Source organism: Setaria viridis, chromosome 6 (genome assembly GCF_005286985.2).
Source record: "Setaria viridis chromosome 6, Setaria_viridis_v4.0, whole genome shotgun sequence".
Taxonomy (NCBI): domain Eukaryota; kingdom Viridiplantae; phylum Streptophyta; class Magnoliopsida; order Poales; family Poaceae; genus Setaria; species Setaria viridis.
In genome coordinates, this window is record NC_048268.2 from 32989554 (window position 1) to 33015057 (window position 25504).

General features: G+C 43.7%; 4 protein-coding genes, 1 non-coding gene and 2 pseudogenes across 5 annotated transcripts; 3 read left to right on the forward strand and 4 right to left on the reverse strand.

The window, feature by feature from the left end:
• The first annotated feature begins 328 nt into the window (after positions 1 to 328).
• LOC117861930 (polygalacturonase inhibitor 1-like) lies at positions 329 to 6285 on the forward strand (annotated as a pseudogene).
• Positions 5073 to 5211, reverse strand: LOC117862319 (small nucleolar RNA Z247). The gene has a single exon (XR_004641967.1). It is a non-coding gene; the product is annotated as a small nucleolar RNA Z247 (small nucleolar RNA).
• Positions 6286 to 8142: 1857 nt separating the features above from the next.
• Positions 8143 to 9248, reverse strand: LOC117861931 (polygalacturonase inhibitor-like; annotated as a pseudogene).
• Positions 9249 to 10135: 887 nt separating this feature from the next.
• LOC117861317 (polygalacturonase inhibitor 1) lies at positions 10136 to 11573 on the reverse strand. Its single transcript, XM_034744849.2, has one exon. The coding sequence runs from the start codon at positions 11465 to 11467 to the stop codon at positions 10460 to 10462; it is 1008 nt and encodes a 335-aa protein (XP_034600740.1). The 5' UTR covers positions 11468 to 11573; the 3' UTR covers positions 10136 to 10459.
• Positions 11574 to 14176: 2603 nt separating this feature from the next.
• LOC117861577 (potassium transporter 26) lies at positions 14177 to 18507 on the forward strand. Its single transcript, XM_034745147.2, has 7 exons — positions 14177 to 14432; positions 14960 to 15208; positions 15688 to 15738; positions 15863 to 16123; positions 16302 to 16354; positions 16462 to 16831; positions 17157 to 18507. Exons 1-7 carry the CDS (start codon positions 14177 to 14179, stop codon positions 17969 to 17971), a joined length of 2055 nt encoding a protein of 684 aa, XP_034601038.2. The 3' UTR covers positions 17972 to 18507.
• A 585-nt stretch (positions 18508 to 19092) lies between these two features.
• Positions 19093 to 20510, reverse strand: LOC117859895 (uncharacterized). The gene is made up of 3 exons (XM_034743092.2): positions 20076 to 20510; positions 19676 to 19905; positions 19093 to 19598 (listed from the first exon to the last, which is right to left on the reverse strand). The coding sequence occupies exons 1-3, from the start codon at positions 20398 to 20400 to the stop codon at positions 19320 to 19322; spliced, it is 834 nt and encodes a 277-aa protein (XP_034598983.1). The 5' UTR covers positions 20401 to 20510; the 3' UTR covers positions 19093 to 19319.
• Positions 20511 to 21579: 1069 nt separating this feature from the next.
• On the forward strand, positions 21580 to 25414 carry LOC117860668 (protein EMSY-LIKE 3). Its single transcript, XM_034744043.2, has 8 exons — positions 21580 to 21840; positions 22618 to 22817; positions 22905 to 23014; positions 23128 to 23302; positions 23773 to 23961; positions 24038 to 24100; positions 24211 to 24274; positions 25026 to 25414. Exons 1-8 carry the CDS (start codon positions 21813 to 21815, stop codon positions 25067 to 25069), a joined length of 873 nt encoding a protein of 290 aa, XP_034599934.1. The 5' UTR covers positions 21580 to 21812; the 3' UTR covers positions 25070 to 25414.
• The last annotated feature ends 90 nt before the right edge of the window (positions 25415 to 25504 follow it).

Below are 25504 nucleotides of genomic sequence, written 5' to 3' on the forward strand. Positions count from 1 at the left end.
GCGTGTGCCGTTTGCAGGCTTGCGTAGAAGCGGCCCACGAGGCAGTGCGGGCTCGGCAGGAGACTCGCTCGGGGCACGAGCAACCGGTGCGGAGCGGACGGAGCCGAGTACTGCAGCATGGCGATGGCGGCAGCAAAGCATCACCTCCCTGCTTCCGACTGCACTCAAGCGAAACGCAGCAGGGAGTGACAGACAGAGGCTCGGCTGCTGCATTCAGAGGTCGGGAGTATTCTCGTTTTGCGATAGTGGTTCAGGTTTATTCAGCAGCCTTGTTTTCAGATATGGATTCCGGCCTGTGATAAGAGGGATCTGGTTGAGAGTTCAAGATATGCACCAGCAGTCCAGCACCACTTTATCAGGCAGACGGGCACATAATTTCGCAGCAGTAAAACAATCTCCGGTGGCGATTCACGTGGACATAAACAAATCCGCCCTCCTGAAGATCAAGGAGCAGCTCGGCAGCCCACCCGAGCTCTCGGCATGGCTCCCGGGCACCAACTGCTGCGACTGGGATCCCGCCACGGTCTTCTGCTCCGAGGCCGGCCGCGTCCCCTCCCTGGGCCTGTCGTCGCTCACCGTCACGGCCTCCATCCCTCCCGCCCTCGGCGACCTGCCGATGCTGGCCGGCCTCGGCCTCGCCGCCATGCCGGGCCTGCACGGCCCCATTCCGGCCTCCTTCGCCAAGCTCTCGCACCTCGAGGAGCTCGACATTGACGGCACCTCGGTCTCCGGCCCGCTGCCGGAGTTCCTGGCCCAAACCAACCTCACCACTCTGGTCATCACCAACAGCAAGCTGGCCGGGCCGATCCCCGGCCGGGGCCCTCAGCCGCCTCCCCAACCTCCGGTACATCGACCTCAGCGGCAACGCGCTCAGCGGGCCCGTATCTCCCGGCCTGCTCCACGGCAGCTTCCGGTTCCTCATCCTGGCCAACAACCGGCTCACCGGCGAGATCCCGGCGGGCTACGGCGACGGCGACATCGACACCGTCGACCTGTCGCGGAACCAGCTCACCGGCGACCCGGCGCCGTTCTTGTTCGGCACCGCGAAGCCGATGAGGAAGATTGACCTGTCGTGGAACCAGCTCGAGTTCGACATGACCAGGTGTAAAACTGGATGAGAACGTGGCTGCCTATCTTGGCTCACCACGGTTGCATGTTATATATAGCAAAGCACAGGTACATGGCGCCAGGACTACGCAGGGGATTGCCGTGCGTTTTACGTTCCTAGCCATAGACTTGGATTCAGTTACAAACTCTCTATTTGTAGAATATATCTCTAACCAAGTCTATTTCCAATTTTAACCAACCGTGACTTCTATCCTGAACACGAGTACAACTCGTTTATAATAGATAACCGACATCTATTCTAACAGCCGCCCTCAATCGAAACTTCCTTTATACTTTAAGTTGAGATTGCCTTTGAACTGATTAAATTTTGCGCTTGGCAAGGCCTTCGTGAAGCCGTCGGCGACTTGATCCTTTGTTGAGATGAGTCTTACCTGCAGCTGTTTTCTTGTCACTCGTTCTCTTACAAAATGAAAATCAATCTCAATATGTTTTGCCCTCGCATGAAACATCGGATTTGCAGATAGATATGTAGCTCCCAAATTATCACACCACAAAATAGAGGTCTGCTGTAATCTGACGCCCAATTCTTTTAACAACGACTCTAACCAAATGAGCTCAGCCGTAGCATTTGCCATAGATTTATACTCAGCTTCAGTACTTGATCTTGAGACAGTTGCTTGCTTCCTAGCACTCCAGGAGATAAGATTCGGTCCAATAAAGATTGCAAATCCACCGGTCGATCTTCTATCATCCACACTGCCTGCCCAATCTGCATCGGAAAAGGCACTTAACACCATGTGTCTTGATCGCTCAAACTGAAGTCCTGTGTCAATAGTGTGCTTAACATACCTAAGTATGCGCTTTACAGCAGTCCAATGAACACTGGTTGGAGCATGTAGAAATTGACACACTTTATTAACTGCAAATGCCAAATCCGGTCTAGTGAGAGTTAGATACTGCAATGCCCCCACAATACTTCTATATCGGGTAGCATCTCCAGCGTCTAGCAACTTTCCATCATAACACGGGAGCTTCTCAAAAGTTGACAATGGCGTGGGAGAGGGCTTGCATGCTGTCATTCCACAATGAGCCAAAATCTCATTTGCATATTTTTCTTGAGTCAGCTGCAAACCGTGAGAATCACGCTTAACTTCTATACCCAGGAAGTAGTGTAAATCACCAAGGTCCTTGAGAGCAAAAACTTCTCTTAAATCTGAAAGAAGTGCTGTAACCGCCTGTTCCGAAGAACTAGTAACAATGATGTCATCCACATAAATCAACATATAAATAGTTACTCCCAATTTCTGATAAATAAATAAGGAAGTGTCTGATTTTGAAGCTTGAAAACCGAGACTAATAAGCTTAACACTTAACCTCGCATACCATGCTCTCGGAGCTTGCTTCAAGCCATATATAGCCTTGTCAAGACGACATACCAGATGTGGATCTTTTGAATCCTCAAAACCAGGCAGTTGTCACATATATACCTCCTCTTCCAGAACACCATGTAAAAACGCGTTCTGAACATCCAGTTGCCGCAAGCACCAATTTCTGGAGACAGCAATAGATAGTACCAATCGAACTGTTGCAATCTTCACAACCGGACTAAAAGTATCCTCATAATCAATGCCATAGCGCTGTCTAAACCCTTTAGCTACCAACCGAGCTTTGTATCTATCAACTGTGCCATCTGCCTTCCTTTTAACTTTATAAACCCATTTGCAATCAATCACATTGATTCCTTTCCTTGCTTCAACTAAGTGCCATGTTTTGTTCCTCATTAGTGCCGAGTACTCTTCTTGCATGGCCTTTTGCCACTTAGGATCAGTAAGAGCTTCTTGTAAATCCTTTGGTTCACCAGTTGAACAAAAATTCATCCACCGAACTGTTCCATCAGTAAACTTCTTGGGCTTCACAATCCCATGTTGTGATCTGGTGCGACATGGTGAAACAGGTGAAACAGAAACAACTTGATCTGACAATGATTGGTCTGTAGTAGTGGGTGGAGCAGCCGTTGTCCGTGCGCCTGTCACAGTTTGGTCCCCCCACGCGTCACGCGCGGTGGCGTCAGCACGGACTCCTGGGTCGGCCCGTCAGGACCAGATACAGGGGAATCCGTCGCGAGATCAGCACCAACAACGTTCGGTGAATCAGTTTCGAACGCGGCGCCAAGATTTGTTGCGGGCGACGCAGTAAGAGACCCTGGGTCACTGTGTACACCGCTTGTAGCGCCATTTTCTTCATTGTTTTGAGCTGAATCATCTGGATGTTCCTGAAAATCATCATATAACTCACCAATGACATCATTAGCAGCATTAGTAACACAACTTATATCCCCAGGGTTGAGCAAGTAAGGCGGCAAAAGAAAAATTTCCTGTTTAAGCTGAGCACCGGCATTAGGATGTAGATGGGCAAAAGGAAAAACTTCTTCATCAAAAGTGACATCTCGAGATATGTAAATATGATCTGTTGAGATATCCAAGCATTTAAAACCCTTGTGCATCGCACTATAGCCTAGGAAGGCACAACGAACAGATCGGAAGGCTAATTTCCTTGCATTATACGGGCACAGATTAGGCCAAACGGCACAACCAAAAACTCTTAGAGAGGAGTAGTCGGGTTTTTCTTGAAGAAGATGAGCTACTGGTGTCTCATAATTTATGACTTTGCTAGGGAGAAGATTAATAAGGTATGTGGCAGTAAGGAAGGCATGATCCCAATATTTAAGAGGCATGGATGCATGCGCTAGAAGGGCCAAGCCTACTTCAACAATGTGACGATGTTTTTTCTTTCAGCATCTCCATTCTGCTGATGAGCATGAGGACAAGAGACACGATGGCTAATACCAACACGCTGGAAGAAGGAATTTAATTTCTCATACTCGCCACCCCAATCCGATTGCATAGCCTTGATCTTCTTATTGTGTTTGCGCTCGACAAGTTGTTGGAAATTTTGGAAGGCACTAAAAACATCGGATTTGTGTTTCAAGAGGTAAATCCATGTATATCTACTGAAATCATCAATAAAGCTCACATAATAATTATATCTCCCAGCAGAAGTTGGTGCAGGCCCCCAGACATCAGAATAGATCAAATCAAGCGGTGACTCAGAAATAGAATGTGACATGGAATAAGGTAACTGATGACTCTTGGCCATCTGACACGAATTACAAATAGACTCTGAGTTATCACTAATGCTAGGAAGCTTATTCAAACTAAGAATTTTCTGGACAATGGGATGTGAGGGATGACCGAATCTAATATGCCATCGGGAGACTGTGGGTTTGTGAGCTGCCCATGCTTGCTTTGTGATGCCACCAGAAGAAGTAGAGAGATCTAACGGATAGAGGCCTCCTCGAGATCTACTTTGATGGATAATTTTCCTCGTTGCCTGATCCTTGATGCAAAAGAAATCGGGATGAAATTCAATGAAAGCATTATTATCTCAAGCTAACTTATGAACAGAAACAAGGTTTTTTCTAGCATTAGGAACATGGAGGATATTTCGCAGATGAATGTTACCACTGGGGTTATATAAAGTTGTATGACCAATGTTGCTAATTTTCATACCTGTCCCGTTTGCGGTGTGGACTTGATCTTTTCCAGAGTACTTGTCATGGATGTGCATCTTCTCTAGTTCACTTGTGACGTGATCAGATGCGCCGCTATTAACGTACCAGTTGGTGTCAACACCATAGCCCCCATAAGCTGCGCCAGCTTCCTTCTGATACTCCTCGTCTTCGTCATATCTATACCAACACCGATTGGCCATGTGCCCTTCCTTCTTACAGATTTGGCACACAGGCTTTTCAGTGCGCCTACCTTGATTAGTCTTGTTGGAACGATTGGGGTTGAAGTTGGTATGACCCCCCTGTTCATTGTTGCCACGACCACGTCCGCGGTTGCCACCACGCCCACGTCCATAATTGTTGCGGCCACATCCTCTACTTGCCACATTAGCAGAAGACTGAATTTGGCCGCCCTCTTGATACATCGCCATCCTTTGATCAAAAGTCAGGAGCTGAGAGTAGAGGTCGCTCAAGGATAGAGATCCCACACGACCCATCATGGAGGTGACGAAGGAGTTGTACTCGTAGTCGAGGCCGTTGAGAATGAAGTGAACCATCTCGTCTTCATCAACGATTTTTCCAACAGCAACAAGTTCATCTCTAAACGAGCACATCTTGGTAAAATATGTGGATGTAGACATGTTCCCCTTTTTTGTTGTAGATAGAAGAACGCGCAGATTCGCGATCCGCGCCTTAGAGTGTGCAGTGAACATTCTCCAGTGTTCCCCATGCTTCTGCCACCGTGGTCGCCGTAGCCACCGGCGCGAGCGCTTCTTTGGAGAGGGAATTCAGCAGGTAGCTCAGAACCTGCTGATCTTTCGCCATCCAGGAGCTATACTCCGAGTTGTGGATCACCTCCTTCTTGCCGCCTTCTTTTTCGACCTCCAGGGTCTTGGACGGCTTGGTGGTGGTTCCGTCTAGGAACCCCATGAGCTCTGCTCCTCTAACGCTGGGAAGAAACTGCGCCTTCCAGAGGAGAAAGTTATCCCTCGTCAGCTTCTCGGAGATAGTACCGAGAGATGAGGACGTCGTCATGGTTGACGAAGCCATGAGCGTCGTTGCGTCGTGGCCCTGGTCGAAACAGGTTCAGGACGCGTGCTTCTGTCCCTGGTCGCGACAGGGCTCTTGTCGATCTTCTAGGAAGTCGGTGATTGGATGTTTTGTGGAAGAGAGGCTCTGATTACCATGTAAAACTGGATGAGAACGTGGCTACCTATCTTGGCTCACCACGGTTGCCTGTTATATATAGCAAAGCACAGGTACATGGCGCCAGGACTACGCAGGGAATTGCCGTGCGTTTTATGTTCCTAGCGATAGACTTGGATTCAGTTACAAACTCCCTATTTCTAGAATATATCTCTAACCAAGTCTATTTCCAATTTTAACCAACCGTGACTTCTATCCTGAACACGAGTACAACTCATTTACAATAGATAACCGACATCTATTCTAACACCAGGGTCAGGTTCCCCTACCACCTCAACTACCTGGACCTATGTGAACATCCTCACTTCAACGTCAGCTACAATAAGCTCTGTGGCGAGATTCCGACCGGAAGGTTCATGATGTATCATGGAGCGGAGTCCTATGCTCGTAACAAGTGCCTCTGTGGCACTCCACCATTGCCGCCATGCAAGAAACGGAGATAGAGATGTACTGCTTTTTGTCATGGTGCAGTGGAGTTTCTAATTTTTAAATTCTGGTTCAATGTTGGAAGCACACTTTTCTGTACTTCTGTGTTTATATCACTTGTGTTTGCTTGTGGCACTACTATTACTGGCATGTAGTGGCACTTCTGTCCTCGTAGCTCTTTGCACAAATTTTGTGTAATTTTATATTAAATATTCAAGATTCCTAAATCTGACATTTTTATAATAGATTAACATGAAATTTTGATTGTTTGCACAAATTATGACAAATTTCATGCACACTAAAGTAAAATTTCATGTACACTTTGCGAATTGACCCTTCAAGAATCCTGTTAATCTATGACAGAATAAATTCATCACGTATTGCTGAAAAACCATCATAAAGCAGTGTCTGTAACGATTTCGCATAACGTCATGTATTAAGCGTCACAAATTACGCCTCATGACGTTTTAGCCGTAATCATCACAGATCGATACAATCCGTGACGCTTCTAATTCGTCATAAAATAGCCTCAAGCCCGCTTAGCCTAGCCCAAGCCCAACTTTAGTGACGAAAATATTTGTCATGGATCAAATAGCCACGTCAACAACAGGTGACATGACTTATGATGTGGAGGATACTGATGACATGCCAACTGACGTGGCCGATAACGTGGCTGTTGCCACGTGGCCAATGACACGACGACTGATGTGGCTGATGGCGTGGCGTTGCGGAGGCTCATATGGCTGGGCTTCTAGCTGTACGTCGGTGCCGGATCTTGTGGATGCAGCTCTCATGAGCTAGCTGTGCAGTGCTCTTCGAGGATCATCACCAAGGAGGTGGAGTGCTCCATGTGCTGTCAAACGAGCTTGTCTACTACTGCTAGACCATCAAGGAGTTCCTGATGCTCAACTGCATTACCAGATGATCGATCGTTGTAATTTGTGACAAAAAGTTGTGTTAATTCTTTGGATTCGACGGATGATGTAAGGATAGATGATGTTGCAGTTGCATCTCTTTGATTGGAATTTCAGAGTGTAATCCATTATTTGTAGTGTAATCCTTGTGTTTATGTTTAATCGAAGGATAAGAACCGTCTCTTGTAGCACATCAATATGCTGTCTTATCTTTATTTGAAACAACAGGTAGTTAACATTGGTTCAGTCTACAAGAAACTATCCAGTTTAAAAACTTTGATGAATAAAAATATAGAAAATTTATTTTTTTTCTTTCTAAAATAGTCATTTACATGCGAATTAGTGAACATATTATTTTGTTACGAGTAATTTGCATATAAACAGACTCTCATGCCTTTAGGGGCATTACATATATTTCCTTCACAGCCTACAGTTTCACAACTGGTTTAACCAAACGGTCTTCTGTTTTTCCCACAGCTGCTTTTCCACAGCCCGTAGCTCACAACAGCTTTTTCAAAAGCCACAACCTAACCAAACACACCCTTAAAAGATACTTCAGAGAAATAGTGACTAGACACACTCACACACATGATAGACTTATTGCTTTATTCATCAACCTAAGGGGGTGTTTGGATACCCCGTGCTAAACTTTAGCACCTGTCACATCAGATGTTTGGATACTAATTAGGAGTATTAAACATAGTTTAATTACAAAACTAATTGCACAGATGGAGTCTAATTCGCGAGACGAATCTATTAAGCCTAATTAGTCCATGATTTAACAATGTGGTGCTACAGCAACCATTTGCTAATGATGTATTAATTAGCCTTAATAGATTCGTCTCACGAATTAGACTCCATCTGTGCAATTAGTTTTGTAATTAAACTATGTTTAGTCCTCCTAATTAGCATCCGAACATCCGATGTGACATGTGCTAACCCCTAAATTAAACTCTACTATCATTTCTTGCAAGGGGGCAGAGGCGCGCCACAGAGGCACTTGTTGTGAACATAAGAATCCACTCCATGGGATGTCATGAATCTTCCACTTGATATTTCACCGCAAAGCTTGTTGTAGCTGACGTTGAAGTACTCAAGATCTATATCCCTCAGGGACTTGGCCACCCCTCCCTTGATCTGGTTGTGGCTAAGGTCCAAATAGGTCATGTGGTAGGGAAACCTGACTTGTGTCATGTCGAACTCAAGCTTGTTCCATGACAAATCGATCTTCGTTGTAGGCTTTGTGGCATTAAATAGGAAAGATGGGTCACCAGTGAGCTGTTGTGTGAAAGATCTATGGTATCAATGTCTTCGCTGCCATAATCTCTTGGGATCTCTCCTGTGAGATGGTTGTTTGACAGGATGAGGACTCGGAAGCTTGCATGAAGCAGTCCAGGAGGAATAGACCCAGTGAGCTTGTTGCCACTAAGGTTAATGTATCTGAGGTTAGGGAGGCGACTCAGAAACTTGAGGAATAGGCCCTGTCAACTTGCTGTTGGTGATGGCTAGAGCACTGAGATTCATCTTCAGCAAGAAGTCCGGAATAGGCCTGGAGACTAATGAGTCCGAGATCTGAAGAAGCACAAGGTGTGAGAGCTTGGCCAAGGCGGAGGGGATGGAGCCATAAAGACCTGGGATGCGCCTTAGCTGGATGGTCTCCAGCATTGGCAGGTAGCCCAAGGCTGAAGGGACGGGAGCTGTGACATTCATATCAAATAGGGACACAAGGTTGACGCGACCATCAGTCTCGGAGCATTGAAGACCTTGGAGCCAGGTACAGCAGTCGGTGTTTGGGAGCCATTTCGATTAATCAGGAGGATTGCCGAGCTGCTTCTTGATCTTCAGGAGAGCAGCTAGGTCGCTGCTGTCGCAGGCCATGGCTGATGGCAGGACAAAGGCATTGGTGACTAACGTAAGGAAGAAGATAAGAAGCAAAGGGGAAAGGGGAAGGCTTGAGTGTGCCATGGATCTGCTACGGTTGAGTGGCTGGAAACACTAGTGGAGTACCCCCCCTCCTCAATATAGGGATACAGTGAAATTAGGTCTGCAAGAAGTAGGGTGATGCGACTAAGGCCTTGTTTAGTTGTCAAAGTTTGGAAGTGCCAAATTACTGCTACAGCACTGTAGCACACTGTAGCGTTTCATTTGTATTTGTGAATTATTGTCCAAACATTGACTAATTAGGCTCAAAAGATTCGTCTCACAAAGTACAACAAAATTGTGCAATTAATTTTTAATTTCGTCTACATTTAGTACTCCATGCATGTACCGCAAGTTTGATGTGATGGGGAATCTTCTTTTTGCATAGTGTCAAAGTTGGGAGTTGGAAGTGAACTAAACAAGGCTAAGTGGAGAAAAACCTGATCCTGAAGTGGGCCGCGTGCTTCCACATTTAATAATGCACGTCTAGGTGGAAAGCGAAATGACAGACAGGTAGGCTGAAATGTATCCTTGTCTGCACTTTTGTTTTATTTGCATATTTTTTGTGGCCATGTGAACCATCACATGCTATTTTCTCTTGAGATCATCACCTCTATGTTAGATGAAGCCTCTCTATGGCATGCCACAAGGATCAACTGGTTGTGGCTGCGATGATCATCTTGGCTTTGGTTAGTGTCTCTTTTGTCATGTAATAGTTCCCTGAGCACCTCTCTGCTTTGTTAAGTTCATTTATGTTCAGCATCCACTTACGGGCATGCATCGTCCAAAACTTTGTGCTTCAAGCACTTAATCTATAAAATCTGACAGAACCTCAAACTCAAAATATAGATCCTTGATATCGTGCGAGTGAGAATCTGGAGTGTGCTGAAAGTAGTCATTGGAGTTAGTTGCAAGCCCATCAATACACTGAGATTTTAAATCTTCTTTATTTCAGAATCATGCATTTATAGACATCAGCCATGTTTAATTTAGCAACTCAGTCTTGCCTCAACATTTAACACGGCCACTAGAATAAGACAGTAGCACAACTACAGAAAAGATTCAGCATGCCACGGCATGTCAAATAAGATCATGAACAACTGGAGATGATATGTTGAAACACCAAGGATAGTTCCGTCAGTAATGCTGCGAAACAGCATCTGATACTAATGTTGGTGAGTTTAGCAAGGAGTAGCATTTGAGGTGGATAACCTGTTGATCTCAAACAAACGGCTCACAAAAATAAAACAGTGCACTTCACATCTAACCAAATCCAGAAGAGAAATCAGAGCGCTAGTCGCAATCTTTAACCGTACATCCTGCTACTTATTTCTTTATTCGCCATGCTAATTATTCTTTACTGCCGTTTCTTGCAGGGGGGTAAAGGTGTGCCACAGAGGCACTTGTTATGAACATAAGAATCTGCTCCATGGTATATCATGAACCGCCCAGTTGGTATCTCACCACAAAGATCATTGTAGCTGACATTGAAGTGCCCAAGCTTTATATCCTTCAGGGACTTGGACACCCCTCCTTTGATATGGTTATGACTGAGGTCCAAATAGGTCAGGTGGTAGGGAAACCTGACTTTCGTCATGTCGAATACAAGCTCATTCCATGAAAGATCAATCTTCATCATTGGCTTTGCGATATCAAATAAGAATGATGGGTCACCAGTGAGCTGGTTGTGTGAAAGATCAATGGTGTCAATGTCTCCATTGGCATAATCCTCTGGGATCTGTCCTGTGAGCCTGTTATTGGACAGGATGAGGAATTGGAAGCTTCCATGAAGCAATCCAGGAGGTATAAACCCACTGAGCATGTTGCCGCTGAGGTCTATATATCTGAGGTTGGAGAGGCGACCCAGAGACCGGGGAATAGGCCCTGTAAGCTTGCAATTTGTGATGGTCAGAGCACTGAGGTTGGTCTTTGCCAGGAAGTCAGGAAGCGGCCCAGAGACTTGTGTGCCAATGATGTCAAGGAACTCAAGGTGTGAGAGCTTAGCGAAGGAGGAGGGGATAGGACCATACGGCCCCGGCATGTTGTCAAGCTGGATGGTTTGCAGCATCGGCAGGTCACCATAGGCTGAAGGGATGGGAGCTGTGACATTGAGTCGAAATAGGGCCACAAGGTAGATGCGTCCAGTCTCGGAGCATATAATGGAGTTATCCCAGGCACAGCAGTTCGTGGCTGGGAGCCATGAGGATAGCTCGGGAGGGTTACCAAGCTGCTCCTTGATCTTTAGGAGAGCATCACGGTCACTGCTGTTGCAATCCATGGCTGATGGCATGCTGAAAGCATTGGAGAAGAAGATAAACAACAGGATAAGAAGCAAAGAGGAAGGGGGAAGGCTAGACTGCGCCATATATTCCTTTGTTGGTTGAGTGGCTGAAAACTCTGGTTGTGTGCCTCTGCTTAATATAGGAGCATGAAGAAAGTAGGTCTCTCAGCAATGGAGTGATGCGACTAAGTGGAGAAAAACATGGATGCTAAAGTGCACATGCTTCTATATTTGATAATGCACAACCAGCCGAAAAGCATGGATGACAGGTTGGCTTCTCGTCTGCATTTGTATTGTTGTTTTCTCTGTACATTGTTTATGTCCATGTGAATCAGCCGATGTTGTTGTCTATTGCAGTGACGGTTCCAGTCTGTGATGAGCTCCTAAATAATCCTAGATGTGGTGTGAGCACAGCATGCTGAACGACATTAGTTGGTTGGAAGCCCATCTGTGTGATGAAATTTATAATCTTTCTTCGCTATTCAAGAAAAATGCCTCTGGAGACAGTTGTGATGTTTAGTTAAAGTAGCTCAGTTACTCATTTAGTATGGCTACGAGCAGAACTGATGAAAAGGTTCAGATGTCACAGTGCTTGTCAGGGTAAGAGCATGCTCGGCTGGAAATGAACCTTTTTTTCTGTCCTTTTTATAATTAACTGGGGATTCGATATACTGTTAGCATGTGAAATCTAGGAATCTAGTGCTGATCATTTGTTAGACGATGGAGGCATTTAGCACAATAAAATTGGTATAGCCTGGAAGTAGTGGAAGTACATTTTGGGCATGAATTAGCAAGTACTTAAAATGAGACTACGGGTGACATTCTCTGTGTCTTATGGAAATATTATTTTGAATTTGAAATGCTATTGTGCTGTTCTTACATATGTTGTTTCAACCAGAGCAAGGTTTTATTTGCTGAATCCTATTTCCCATTAGTATTTTTTTTTAATCTATATACTTTATGAAATCAGCTATTATTCCAAAGCCGTGATCTGAATACAAAAAACCTTTCTCTTTGTAATTAAAGTAATTGGTTAGGTTGTTTGGCATAGTTCATTGTAGTGATAAACATGGATGTCCTATCACAAAGTCAATGAGTGTTCTCTTTTGCAGGGACATATAAAATGGACGGAAGAGTTGCACTACTGAGGTTCTGAAGGAGGATGCTGTATTAGTAAGTCAGCAATCAAGAGTGAGGAAGAAGGTTTTCAGTTTTACAATTGGTTTGGTGTTAAGAAAAACCATTGAGCATGATCCTTTGCACAGAAATGATCATCCATGGGAGGCTAACTTTGCTTCTCAGAAGGAAATTACGGTGCTGAGAGGTAAGTTGACAATGCCAGGAACAATGCAGATAGAGTTCCTGGTTTTGTGAACTATCTATGAGACCTACACTGCTACTGAAATAATGCTCAAAGACTACTTTTGTCGCATGAGACAGATGGTACAGGAGCATGCACACCAGCTGCTCGAGAACCACCATCTCTCGTGAATTAATCCATGAGTGACTAAAACCAAAAACCACTACCAGTTGAGCAACTGCCGCCGCTGCACTTCTCAAACCTCATGACCTCTCCTACTATTGAGCAGGTAGACGATCTTGCATTATCACCTCAAGTCCCCAACACGCCAATGTGCTTCACATAACAATTAGAAATAGACTTCAGAGCGCTAGTGAAGAACTGTGCATTATTTGACTTACTGTTTTATTCATCAACTCCAATATTCTCTACTTCCTCTTGATACAGGTGTATGAAGAATGCAGGTTGAAGCAATAGATAGAGTAATGCGGTCAAGTGGGTAAAAACCTGATCCAAAACTCCACACGCTTGTATGTATAACACTGCATCTGAATGAAAATCTTGCAAGTTACAAGGCAGGTTGGCTAAAGCAATGTCTGCACTTGCACTGCTGTCCTCTTCGTCGTTTATCAGTTGGCAGTGCTTGACCACTGCCTGATTACTACTGTCCTGCAGTAATTTAGGGCGAATCCGAGAGCAAGAAGTAGCTGTGTCACTGATGAACGATTGCAACTCAGTCAAATCTCGATGAACCTGTACCCACCCGCCACTTGCTCTGTTCGCTGAATCTCTGACGAAACAATGCAGGACGAGATCTCGGTTAAGATCAGATTTACGCGCGTGCTTGGGTTGCGATTTTCCAACGGACCCAGATCTGACGCGCACAGTATTTTCGGTTGCGTTGCATGGGCCAGAGCGCGTGACGGGCCCACGACGTCCTCGCAGATTCAGTTGGGCTAGGGAGCGGCGGCGGCGTTCGACGCGCGCGAATTTTTTTTATTTTTTATTTTAGTATTTTTCAAAACTAAAATAAAAAATAAAAAAAATTCGACGCTCGCGCGCGCACAAGCAGCGGCGGCAGCAGCAGCAAGGTGTATATATAGAGAGGCGTAACCACATTCCTTGCACGCCTCCTCTCCCGGCGGCTGCGCTCAGCTCGTCGATCAAAGCGCGTCCTCTTCTCACGGAAGGCGGCGCCATGGAGCACCACGCGCCGCCGCCGGACGACGTCATCGTCCAGGTGAACGCCGCCGCGGTGGCCGCCGTCGACGAGCGGAGCTCGACGAGCCAGATCGAGGAGGTCGGCGGCGACGACGACATCAAGTTCATCGGCGCCGCCGGCGGCCTCACCCGCCGCACCTTCAGCGAGTCGTACAGGATCAGGCACCGCAACCCTCTGGTACGTGCCCGGGCCACCGACGTGACATAGTCACATAGATTGCACGCGTACCCTTCCATTGCTTCCGGCGATCCGGCCATACAGCTGCTGATCGATGGGCCGGCGGCGGCGGCGGCGGCGCGTGCAGGAGTTCACGCCGTGGCAGGTGGCGCTGCTGGGGTACCAGTCGCTGGGCGTGGTGTACGGCGACATCGGAACGTCGCCGCTGTACACCTTCTCGTCGTTCACGCTGCCGGACCCCAGCAAGGACGACCTGCTCGGCATCCTCAGCCTCATCCTCTGGACGCTCACCCTCGTCAGCCTCGTCAAGTACGTCTTCATCGTGCTCCATGCAGACGACCACGGAGAAGGTATATACGCGTACCTGCACGTGCTAGATGCTATATGTACAAATCATGTTCATGTTTTTTCCGTTCTTCTTCTGTGACCATGATTTGAAATGTGGAGTTGGATTAGATCGATCTAGGAGCAACGCCTGTGACACTTAAGAATGTGTCAACGAAAAAAAAAATCTACCCCTTAACAGACTGCATGCATCGCCTAGGATCTAGCGAAAGTCCGGTGTCAGTTTGGTGAAAAAAATGGCCGACTTTTTCGGATAGCCAACTGAAAAACTGCTCGTGTAGTCGTATCAGTAGAAATACGCGAATGCTACTGATTTTATTTTCTTAAAAACATACTGATCGAAATGAGGAGGCAAAGTACGCACAACGTATCTCCAAAAAGGCGAATATATGTTTCGAATCGTTGCATTAGACAGATTATACTTTCTATTTCCTCTCAAAGCATGGTTTTGATGAACTACTAAAGAATATGATGCGACGTGATGATGTTGTGATAAGCTGTACAGGTTAACTGTCTGACTGCATCTGTGCAGGTGGTACCTTTGCCCTGTACTCGCTACTGCGTCAGCATGTGAATTTCACCGGGAAGAAGATGCCGGTGCCTGTGACACGGTTGGCATCTGACTCCAATCTCAAGTTCCACAGCAAGAAGAGCAGCCTGCAACCGAGGATGCTCAAGTTCTTGGAAGGAAGTGTGATTGCACAGGCGGTCATCACCTACCTTGTGCTGATTGGGACCTGCATGGTGATGGGTGATGGTGCCCTCACTCCGTCCATCTCAGGTACAAATGATTTTTTTTTACAGCGCGGGTTATGGTTATCCTAGAATAGTAGAATAGCGAGGACTCTCGGTAGTGAACAAAAATATGCAAAAAAAAAAAGAGCAACTGAAACAATGGTGTAACAACACTGGTGTGAGAATGATAGACATTTCAGTACAAAACATGTAAACCAAATAATTTGTGAAACTCATACAATGCCATAGACAGACTTCACCCAATCAGCTATGCAAGAATTGAATTAGACTTCTTATTCTCCCAAGATTTTATATATCCCCTTCCAAATACATTAATTAATCCCATACAAGCAATGTTGTCTGGTTCTTCAGGGCAACTTCCATATCCTAATCCCTTTCAAGCCATGTCGTTTGTCCCTCATCCGCGTAGTAGTTATTGTCTTTTCAATTAAAATTTGATACGACTAAATTCCAGGTCAATTATCTTTTGGATTTCCTGATGCTGTTCTCTTAAATTTTATCCAGTTCTATCAGCTGTTCAGGGAATCCAATCAAGATCTTCTAGAATTACACAAGGTAACACTGGTTATATTTTAAACTATTCTATGAGCTACCATTTATGATCATGATATTCTGGCCAGACCAATAATTTTTATTTTTGCAAGGAATGAGTAACATTTTATATTGCTTATTATTTCAGGTCATGTTGTCCTCCTATGCGTGATTATCCTGGTCTTCCTTTTCCTTTACCAACGATATGGCACAAGCAAAGTCAGCTTCACTTTTACCCCAATTATGCTTGTGTGGTTCGTGTTAATTGCATCAATTGGACTATACAATATGATCAAGTATTATCCCCCAGTTCTGAAAGCCATATCACCACACTACATATATATGTTCTTCGCGAAGAACAAAAAGGCTGGCTGGGAGCAACTAGGAACAGTTGTTTTGTGCATAACAGGTCAGACTTGTAACCTAACAGCACTATTTTTTATTTCAACAAGAAACATGCAATATAATTACATAATGTTATTCTTCATGTAAGACTACGAGAAACAAGCAATATTTATGATTTTTTGTAATCTAGTACTACTAGCCAGTTAATCACCACACAAGTAAATAGCTGGGGTTGTTATCAGGTGCTGAAGCTATGTTTGCTGACTTGGGTCATTTCAACAAGAAATCAATCCAGGTAATTAATGTGGTTGTTTTCATATTATATAAATAAGAAACCATTAGTTATTTTCTTTTTCTTTTTTTGAGAAGCCATTAATTATTTTCCTTTCCTTTGCCTTGCAGATGGCATACTCGTGCCTAGTTTATCCATCGTTGATCCTTGCATATGCCGGTCAGGCAGCATTTTTGATCAAGAACCCATCTAAGCTCAGCAGTACATTTTATAGTAGCATACCAGAGCCACTGTTTTGGCCCATGTTTGTTGTGGCTACTTTGTCTGCCATCGTCGCAAGCCAGGCATTGATATCTGCCAGTTTCTCCATCATCAAGCAATCAATTGCTTTAGGTTGTTTTCCTAGAGTCACCATGAAGCATACCTCTAAAAAATATGAAGGCCAAGTATACTCTCCAGAGATTAACTACTTCTTGATGATAGCTTGTATCTTGATTACCGTTGGTTTTAAGGGTGGACCAGAGATTGGGCAAGCCTATGGTAAGCAATTTAGAACATGCTTATATTAGTTTGTTTGTTACTTTTCTTCATCGTTTTGGGGTACGCACATTGTGGGTTGAAAGCGCACATGTTTAGTTTGAGCTGAAATGGTAGCACATAAAGTTTAAATAGCAATTTATAGAAACATCATGGTTATATAGCAATTTTATAGAAACATCATGGTTAGCCTAATGCTACAGTAAACAGTATTGCTACAATTGCATCTCCACTCGGATAGATACATGGTATTTAAATAGCAAGCTTTGGTAAACGATGTACATAATAGAAGACATCATCTGATTACCTTTTTCCTTTCGGACTGCAGGTGTTGCAGTGATATGGGTAATGCTTATTACAACACATTTGATCACAGTGGTCATGGTAATAATATGGCAAACTAATATTGCATTAGCTGGATCATTTTATGCTGTCTACGCTATCCTCGAAGGTCTTTTCACAATTTCACTTCTATACAAGATTGCACAAGGTGGTTGGGTTCCATTTGCAATAACAGCATTTTTCCTTATAATTACTCTTTCTTGGACCTATGGACGAAGCAAAAGGAATGAATATGAAACAAACAACTTGATGGATAGGCAAGAATTCATTAAAACAGTTACTATGAGCAACAGAGTACCTGGAGTATGCATCTTTTGCACAGACTTGATGAATGGCATCCCACCAATTGTGCGTCATTATGTTCAGCATATGGGTTGCCTCCGCGAACTGATGGTGTTTGTCACTGTGAGGTATCTTCCTGTTACATCTGTCCTTCCTGAAGAGCGGTTCCTCTTCGACAGACAGGAGCCTTTTGGAGTTTACAGGTGCATAGTGCAATATGGTTATATGGACAATCAGAATATGGATGATGATGAGTATGTTGGATCAATCATTGCATCCCTAAAGGAAATAGCTCAAAGTGCTGATGAGGTCGCGATGATGGATTCAGCCTTGGCAAATGGATCAACCTTTGTATTTGGAAGGGTCATTTTAAAGATGGGTGACAAGCAAAATTGTTTCAAGCGCTTTATTATTAATAACCTTTACAGATTCCTGCAAAAGAACTTCAGGTCCAACCTTTCCAGTCTAAAGATAGCTCCTAGTAAGACCTTGCAGATTGGAATACAATATGAGATTTGAGTAGAGGAACTTTACACAGGTTGAGATGCTACGTGAGATTTTAGGAGATGCAGATGTAAGGAGTTTAGGTGTTTCTTATATGTAGTTGGTAACTCCATTAAACTATTCATTTTAACAAGGTTTTTGTTTCACAAGGGTACTATATATATTTTTGAAGCATGGTGATTTTCCTTTAATCCGATTCGGAATATATGATGGTGAAGTGAAGTGTTGGTGATCGCCAATGATTTTCTTCTTGCAGCGTACAAACAAAATTGTTTCATTCTACTATCATGCAAAATATCAGCAAGGGACATCATGTACATAGTACACTATTGTATTATTTGAACTTTTGTCTTTCTATCAACATGGAGAGTGTTTTCCCTTTTCTTCCAAACATAAGTCAAAATCTTTGAAGCACTGGATCAGAATGAGGACGCATATCTCAGGCTTATATACAGTAAAAGAATAAGTGGCGACAACGAAATATCAAATGTTTTTTTATCCTAAGGAATTGCATATACACCTTAGTACTAGCAGAAAATTCAAATGCCTTCATTTTTATACCACCAAACTGCATAGTTTTGGCGGCACCTCCTCCTCGAGCGCCTTGTTGAATCTTTTATAAAAATGAAAAAGGTCAACGATTTAGCTTCTTCAGAACGCATAGTTTTTTTAACATGAGAATGGAATATCCACAAGTCCACAAGCTAGCATTCTTGATTCATGACGTATAGCTAAAGTTACGGTCGGATTTGGATAGCTATCTGTTGGACAGAAAGGCTTAATGGGTTATGTGAAACTTCCATCTGTTATGAGCTCAGTAGGTCCCGGTCAGTTGAGTTTCCTCTCTCAGTATTCCCTCGCAAAATTCAGTCAAGATCTTTTGGTGCCATAGCCAAAATTCGAACATCACAAACTCTGAATTAAGATAGCTGCAAGCAAGGAGACAAGGTTGCCTTGCAGAATAATCACTACCTGCCTTCACGAAATAGTTTTGTGAATGGCTCAGGCTCAATCGACTGTGCATAACAAGAGCAACTATGCCTCTGTACATATCAAGGTAATTCGGATCTCGGAAGGTGCGGCCTGAACTGGATCAATAAAAAAAAATCCTTTCAATGCTGAGGAGTGCCTCTTCATACATACGAAGCTAAGTTATTTCTATTGCTTGTCTTGATTACTAAACTCTTACTGCAGCATCATCGGTACATATTTATATATGAAGTATGAACTTTTCAGTCAGATCAATCTTCAGGATTGCATATCGCCACCAAAATATCATATTTCATGGAGTCCCTAACTGATTGCTTTATGCAATCATATGTAGAGTAACATAGCTACAGTAATCTAAACCTCGAATTTGAATTTACAGCGAGGAGAATATTGGAACACCGGGTATGCTGACACCTGAGTCTACAACGAAGATGTTGCCAGTCACATACGACGATGCTTCATGAATCAGGAAACGGACCAGCGATGTCAGTGCTGGATCAGTAGTGCCATGTTCCTTAAGCGGCACTATCTTTGAAGCGACAGTGTTCAACCATCTCTTTTGCAACAGAGGAGCAGTTATCTCTGATTTGAACAGCCCTGGCGCAATTGCGTTCACTCTGATGCCATATGCTCCCAATTCCAAAGCCATTAACTGCACCAATATACTCAGACTGGTTTATTATGAACATAGGAGCCCAACTAATGTTTTATGAGGAACATCAACACTACCTTTGTGGCATAATGCACAGCAGACTTTGATGACGCGTATCCAATTGAGCCAGGCAGATGACCGCGATTAAGACCGGCAATAGATGAAATGTTAATAACTGAACCCTTTAGCTTAGCATCACGCATGCGTCGACAGACATGTTTGGCCACAAGCCATAATCCGGTAAGGTTCGTCTTGATGAGCTTGTCCCACTCATCCTCAGGCCAGTCCAGTGGAGAATGCACTGCACCTGTTGAGGTATAAAGGACACCAACATCACCATCCACTCAAGCCAATATGTACTTGGTTTGCTAATCGAAAGGGGATCACACATTTGAGCTTAATTTGATGCGTATTTTCATCTGGAGAATCATTTAGACCCCTAAAAGAAAATATCTGCGCTCTAATTTGATGGATTACCTCGGATGCCAGCGTTGTTGATCAGGACGTCGATGCGGCCGAATGCGTCCCAGGCCCTCTGCACCGCCGCCTCCAGGGCCGAGCCCCCGGCGGCGACGTCGAGCTCCACGGCCACCGCGCGGGGCCCGTCGGCGGCCGCGGAGGCGTTGATCTCGTCGCAGAGCGAGCGGAGGCGGGCGGCGCGGCGGGCGGCGGCGACGACGCGGCAGCCGGCGCGCGCCAGGTCGAGGCAGAAGTCGCGGCCGATGCCGGAGGAGGCGCCCGTCACTAGCACCACCTGGCCCTCCAGCCTGCTCCAAGGCGGCGGCGCCCCCGCCGACGCCATCGCTGGTGCGCTCTCGCGAGAGGAGGAAGGGGATCTCAGAAAAGCCACCTATGCCAGTGATCACGCATCTCGGCTCTCTTCGTTGCTTCGCTTCGACCTCCCGATAAACATGTGTATAGGTTTTGATGGCATAGAAGAAATTTTTTTACATATTCGAAAAATATATCGAAATAGAGAGATAGTGATTAGTGAGGGTACGAATTAGTTGGGCGACAAATTTTATACTTTTCTGTTTAAAACTAATTTCGGTGTACGCGGAATGATTGATATGATTTTGAGTATAAAGATTTATTATTAGGGAATCATAATAGACATAACTCATATATGCAGGCACTATGCTATAAGTGTTGAATGTTAGACTCATGAATCAAATATCCTATCATCTCTTGACTCTCGTGAGTCAAACCAAAACTATTGTTTAACAAGCACCTCTCTGACAAGCACCTCTCTGACAAGATTGATACCTATGTACTTAGAAGAAATGTATTATCTTCTTGATGTTCCTTTTGCAATAGATCAAACATTTTTCTAAATAAAGGTTTCGTCAAAGAAGAAACCACATAAGTAAAACACAGAAGCACCTAAAATTCCAACTTTATTCCTATGGTTAGGTTTTGGCTTTAGATTGGAGAGACTGTGTTTTAGAAGGAAGTGAGAGATTGTTGGGGCTCGGATGTGCTCCTAGGTTTAGAAAGGGGTTGGGGAGGTAGACTTATCAAGACATATGTGGGGCAGACGGAGTCAGACAGGTAAGGTGATGGTAACAACAGTTAAAAGTGATGAAGGAACGATAACGGTGTCAAATGTGTAGAAATAGAAAAATGAAGTGGTTAACACGTGGAGTGGCGAAGATGCTTTAAAGACGGTTGGAGGAGAGCAAAAGTAAGGTTGTGTAAGTGTGAAAATCAGCGCAGTTTGATATGGAGGTTGAAGGTGCTACGATGTTATTATTTGAAAGTTAGTCTATTTTCATGCATTTCAATCTATCAAATTTAAATCTGATCAGTTTCTAAAAATAAAAAATCTGCCTATCAGAAAAGGAAAACTTAGTTTGTATGTCTCCTTAACGGAGAACAGCGTGCAAAGAAATTTTTTTATAGCCCATCAGAAAAGGAAAATCTAACGTAACTCGAAACTATAAAATTCCAGGGGGCTACACGAAAAAACTATCTCTAAATTTGGCAATCGGCTTGACTTGAACCCTCACACTTTACCAAATCCCCATCCGATTCCACCACGATAAACCCCCCAAACCGAGGTCGGACCCCGCTCTACTAGCTATGAATCGGACCTCCGGCTGTGGAGGATCTAAGATTCAGCGGATTTGAGATCTGATAGGTTCCGACGCGCGGATCCGCAGGAGACGCCGCCAGTTTGCAGGGTTTGCTGGCTCCTCGGCGACGCGGAAGGTCATGGCGTACCGCGCCTTCGACGGCAGCGGTGAGTCCCGTTTGGTTGATTGATTTGTTGTTTGTTTGATGCCGACGATTGCGAGGAAGCCCTGCTCGCGAAGCAGCATTAGGCTGCGGGCGATTGATTGATGTGTGCTCGTTAGCGTGGTGTTGCGATTTTGGATAGGTTTTCGTCAATAGTCGCATGGAAGATGTGTAAACAAGTCATGCTAAACGAGCAAGCGTATTAGTCTCAAGAAAAAATAGCACCTGTGATTGATATCTTTCAGGGTTGAGTCCAATATGAACTGTAATGATGGGTTAATGGGGGGATAGTCCTGAATATTGCGCAGATAGGCTGATTGATGCTTTTGAAATACTGATGGGGGATCACTGCTTTATAGTGCTGGGAGTAAAAAAAGGGTTTACCAACTGTTTCATCCATGTAGTAAATTCGTATCATATAAATGTAAGTGTTTAATTCACAAAAGGCAGGATGATTATGTTTGGATTTGTGAAGAGTTGGATTGAATAGCATGCCTGTTGTAGTATGACTGTATGTATGGGGGTGAGAAGTTATTGCTGTGGATACGACATAAAGCTAAGTAACTTATCTGAACACTTATTTTGATGAAACTTCAGTTTGTTGCTTTAATGAATACTTTCGTATTTGCATTAGTGGAGGATTGGTTTTAAATATGTAAAAATTTCATGCCTTTTGTGCTGAAATTATTAAATTAGATTTTTGATTTATTAATGCTCTAAAATTGTTGCAAGATGCATTTTTAACTTATCTGTAGTAGTTGATAATTTTCCCTAATTTCAGGGACTGATGATGAACTCCCTTCAACATATCAAATTAGTGGACAAAGAGTGCATTTCAGTGGGAACGGAAGGTCATTAGCAGGGACACTTTCTCAGCCAAGGCTGCACAGCAAGTTGGATAGTGATATACATCAGATCGAACAACAAGCATATACTGGTGTTCTCAGAGCATTCAAAATGCAATCAGATGCCCTAACTTGGGTAATTTCATCAATGGAAAATTCTTAGTGACTATTGTAACTTGTTATAATTCCTTGCTGAGGGAATTAAAAACCATCTTTTATACAGGAGAAAGAAAGTCTGATCACTGAACTAAGAAGAGAATTGAAAGTCTCTGATGAGGAACACAGAGTGCTATTAAACAAGGTCAATGAAGAGGAAGCTGTCCATAGAATAAGGTACCCTGTGCAAAGACTAAAGCACTTGCATTTGTTGAAATGAACAAACCAATAGCTTCAATATTGATTATATGATCATTAAATTGTGCTTTGTATTTCACAAACTTCTGTAGGCAGTCAAGGCAGGGAGGTGGAATGCAATCTAGCTTGCATCATGACAGTGTAGTTGCTCACAGTCTTGGACCTCTGAAGAGGCAGAAGAAATTGCATTCCGTCTATTCATTCCCTGTGGGTCCCCAATCGCCTATCACGCCTTCACATGCACTGGCGGGCAACAATGCAGATACAGTAGGTTTGGTGTATTTCTGATCTTGCTTTGTAGTCACCATAAAAAATGTTCTTATTTGTCTCCTGTCAAATGTGAATTACATACCAGCTGCTCAAAAAGTATGTTCATCTACCACGCAAATGCACACAGACCAAACCAAGATGACAAATTAATCTTTTGAAATTATGCAAGTCAGGAAAGAAAATACAAAAGTATCTTATGTTGCTGCATCAGTTTTCACTGGCAATATTTTGTTGATGAGGAGACAGAATTCTTTACCTGCTGTTTTGATGGGCTATTACAGATTTTAATGAATGTTTAATCAAGTGCATCTCTAAACCTTAATGTCCGGTATTTTGCTATGTGAGCCTGGTTCAATTCAACACCCATCGTATATTTTTGAAATCTTAATCGTCAGTGACCAGCATTTGTGCTGTTAGTGTTGCATGATATGTGCCCTATTTGGCTGTTAAAAAGTGTCCTCTGACAGATGGCACCTGAAAACATAAGATGGGGCTCTGCCTATCAAGCCCTTCCAAATCAAGTTGGTTGGTTGGCATCTGATGGTGCTATGCCAGGCATGGGCAGAAGAGGAAGGTTTCATGAGACACCCAATGGCATCAGCCTTTTCAACTTCAATCATATTGATGTACCTAATACTGGTATTCTTGTGAAGAAGGTATGCTGGTTGAGATTTTTTTGATGAAACTAAATGGAAAATCGTTATTTCAATTTCATATGCGTGTTGTTAACAGGTCGAGATGGTATTATCCCATCCAGATGTGTATGCAATTCAGAAGGCAAAAAAATTGCTTATAGTAAGTTGATTTTCCCTATTCCCCCCAGTAGTTCTGAAGAGAACTTGAACTGGTGAAACTGCAATTCATTTCTTCTTGAAAATTGACACGGTAAATCATTATCATTGCAGGACCAAGAGCAGTCATTGCTTGATGCAATTGCAAAACTTGATGAAGCATCTGATGGTGAAAGTGGTAAGTTGCTGTGGGTTGTTAGAATTCATGAACTTGCTATTTAGATTAATTTGCCCAGAGGACAGTGAAGATTGGGAAGTAGTAATTCTTGATTACTGTCGTTTAGAACACAGCAAACTCTGTTCTCCTTGCGATAGGAAATTACATGTGCTATTTTGTGTACTGAATCAGTTGTCTGGTATTTAGTTCAATTTTGAAGATGTGCTGGAAGCTTTCACAATGTCACTGAAATAGCTTAACAAGTTGGCAAACCTGTGCCCTGTGGCATGCAAAAACTCAAGTGTCAAACGCAGTAGTATAGATAAAGAGCATCAATGTTAATGATTGAGAATAGATACAGTCTGTACACTTTTTTATCACCCTCTTCTTTTTTGTCAAAAATGGAGAAATCAAACTGCTTGCATTCCTTGTCAAAAAAAGGTTGTGTAGGTCGCAGTGTGTTGCGTTTAACACAAGGAAGGTCAATTCCACCTTCAAAATAGATATATATGCGCATTGTTACTCTGCCAGTGTTGTAGAAGGCTTGAAATCTAGTGTAGATTTGCTGAGCTAATACTGCATGCAATGATTAAGTCTGGCCCACATGGGAGACTGGAGTCTGGAAATCCTACTGCTAGACAACCTGATTAGAATAGCCAAGTTTTGAGAATTCCATCCTAAAACATTTTGCATGGTTGAAGGTGAACACAGCAAACAATTGCACATTGTTTATGATATAGATCAATTTCACTAACGACTCTTTATGTAACAGATGATATTGGGCTCGTTGAAGGACAGATAGGTGTAGTTGGGTGACATGGGTGTTGAAGTTATCAGAACTTCACATTACAAGCAGCAACTGGATATTTTGGAGCTCCCAGTTCAGACTGCTAGTTTGCAACTTATTGGTATGGTAGGTTAGGTTCTTTCGCACTAGGGCAAGTCTGCACATGCTCTCTGATGGGAATATGCATCTTCAACACCATGATGTGATGATCTTTCATCTGTAATCGAGTGTAGTAGCTATATATGCTTGTCCTTCAGAACTGAGGATTCAGTAGTTGTAGTCTTTGTAGATTCGTTCTCCTTGGCCATCTGGCAGGCCTTGCTCTGCTACTATACTATCTATTTATCTAGGGATGTTAGACTTGTTTTCGTTGAGCTATTTTCTTCCAATTCTAGACTAAAAGAATAGTTTGGATGCTCTTGAATCTCGAGTTTCAGCATACAAACTCTACATCTGAGGTGGAG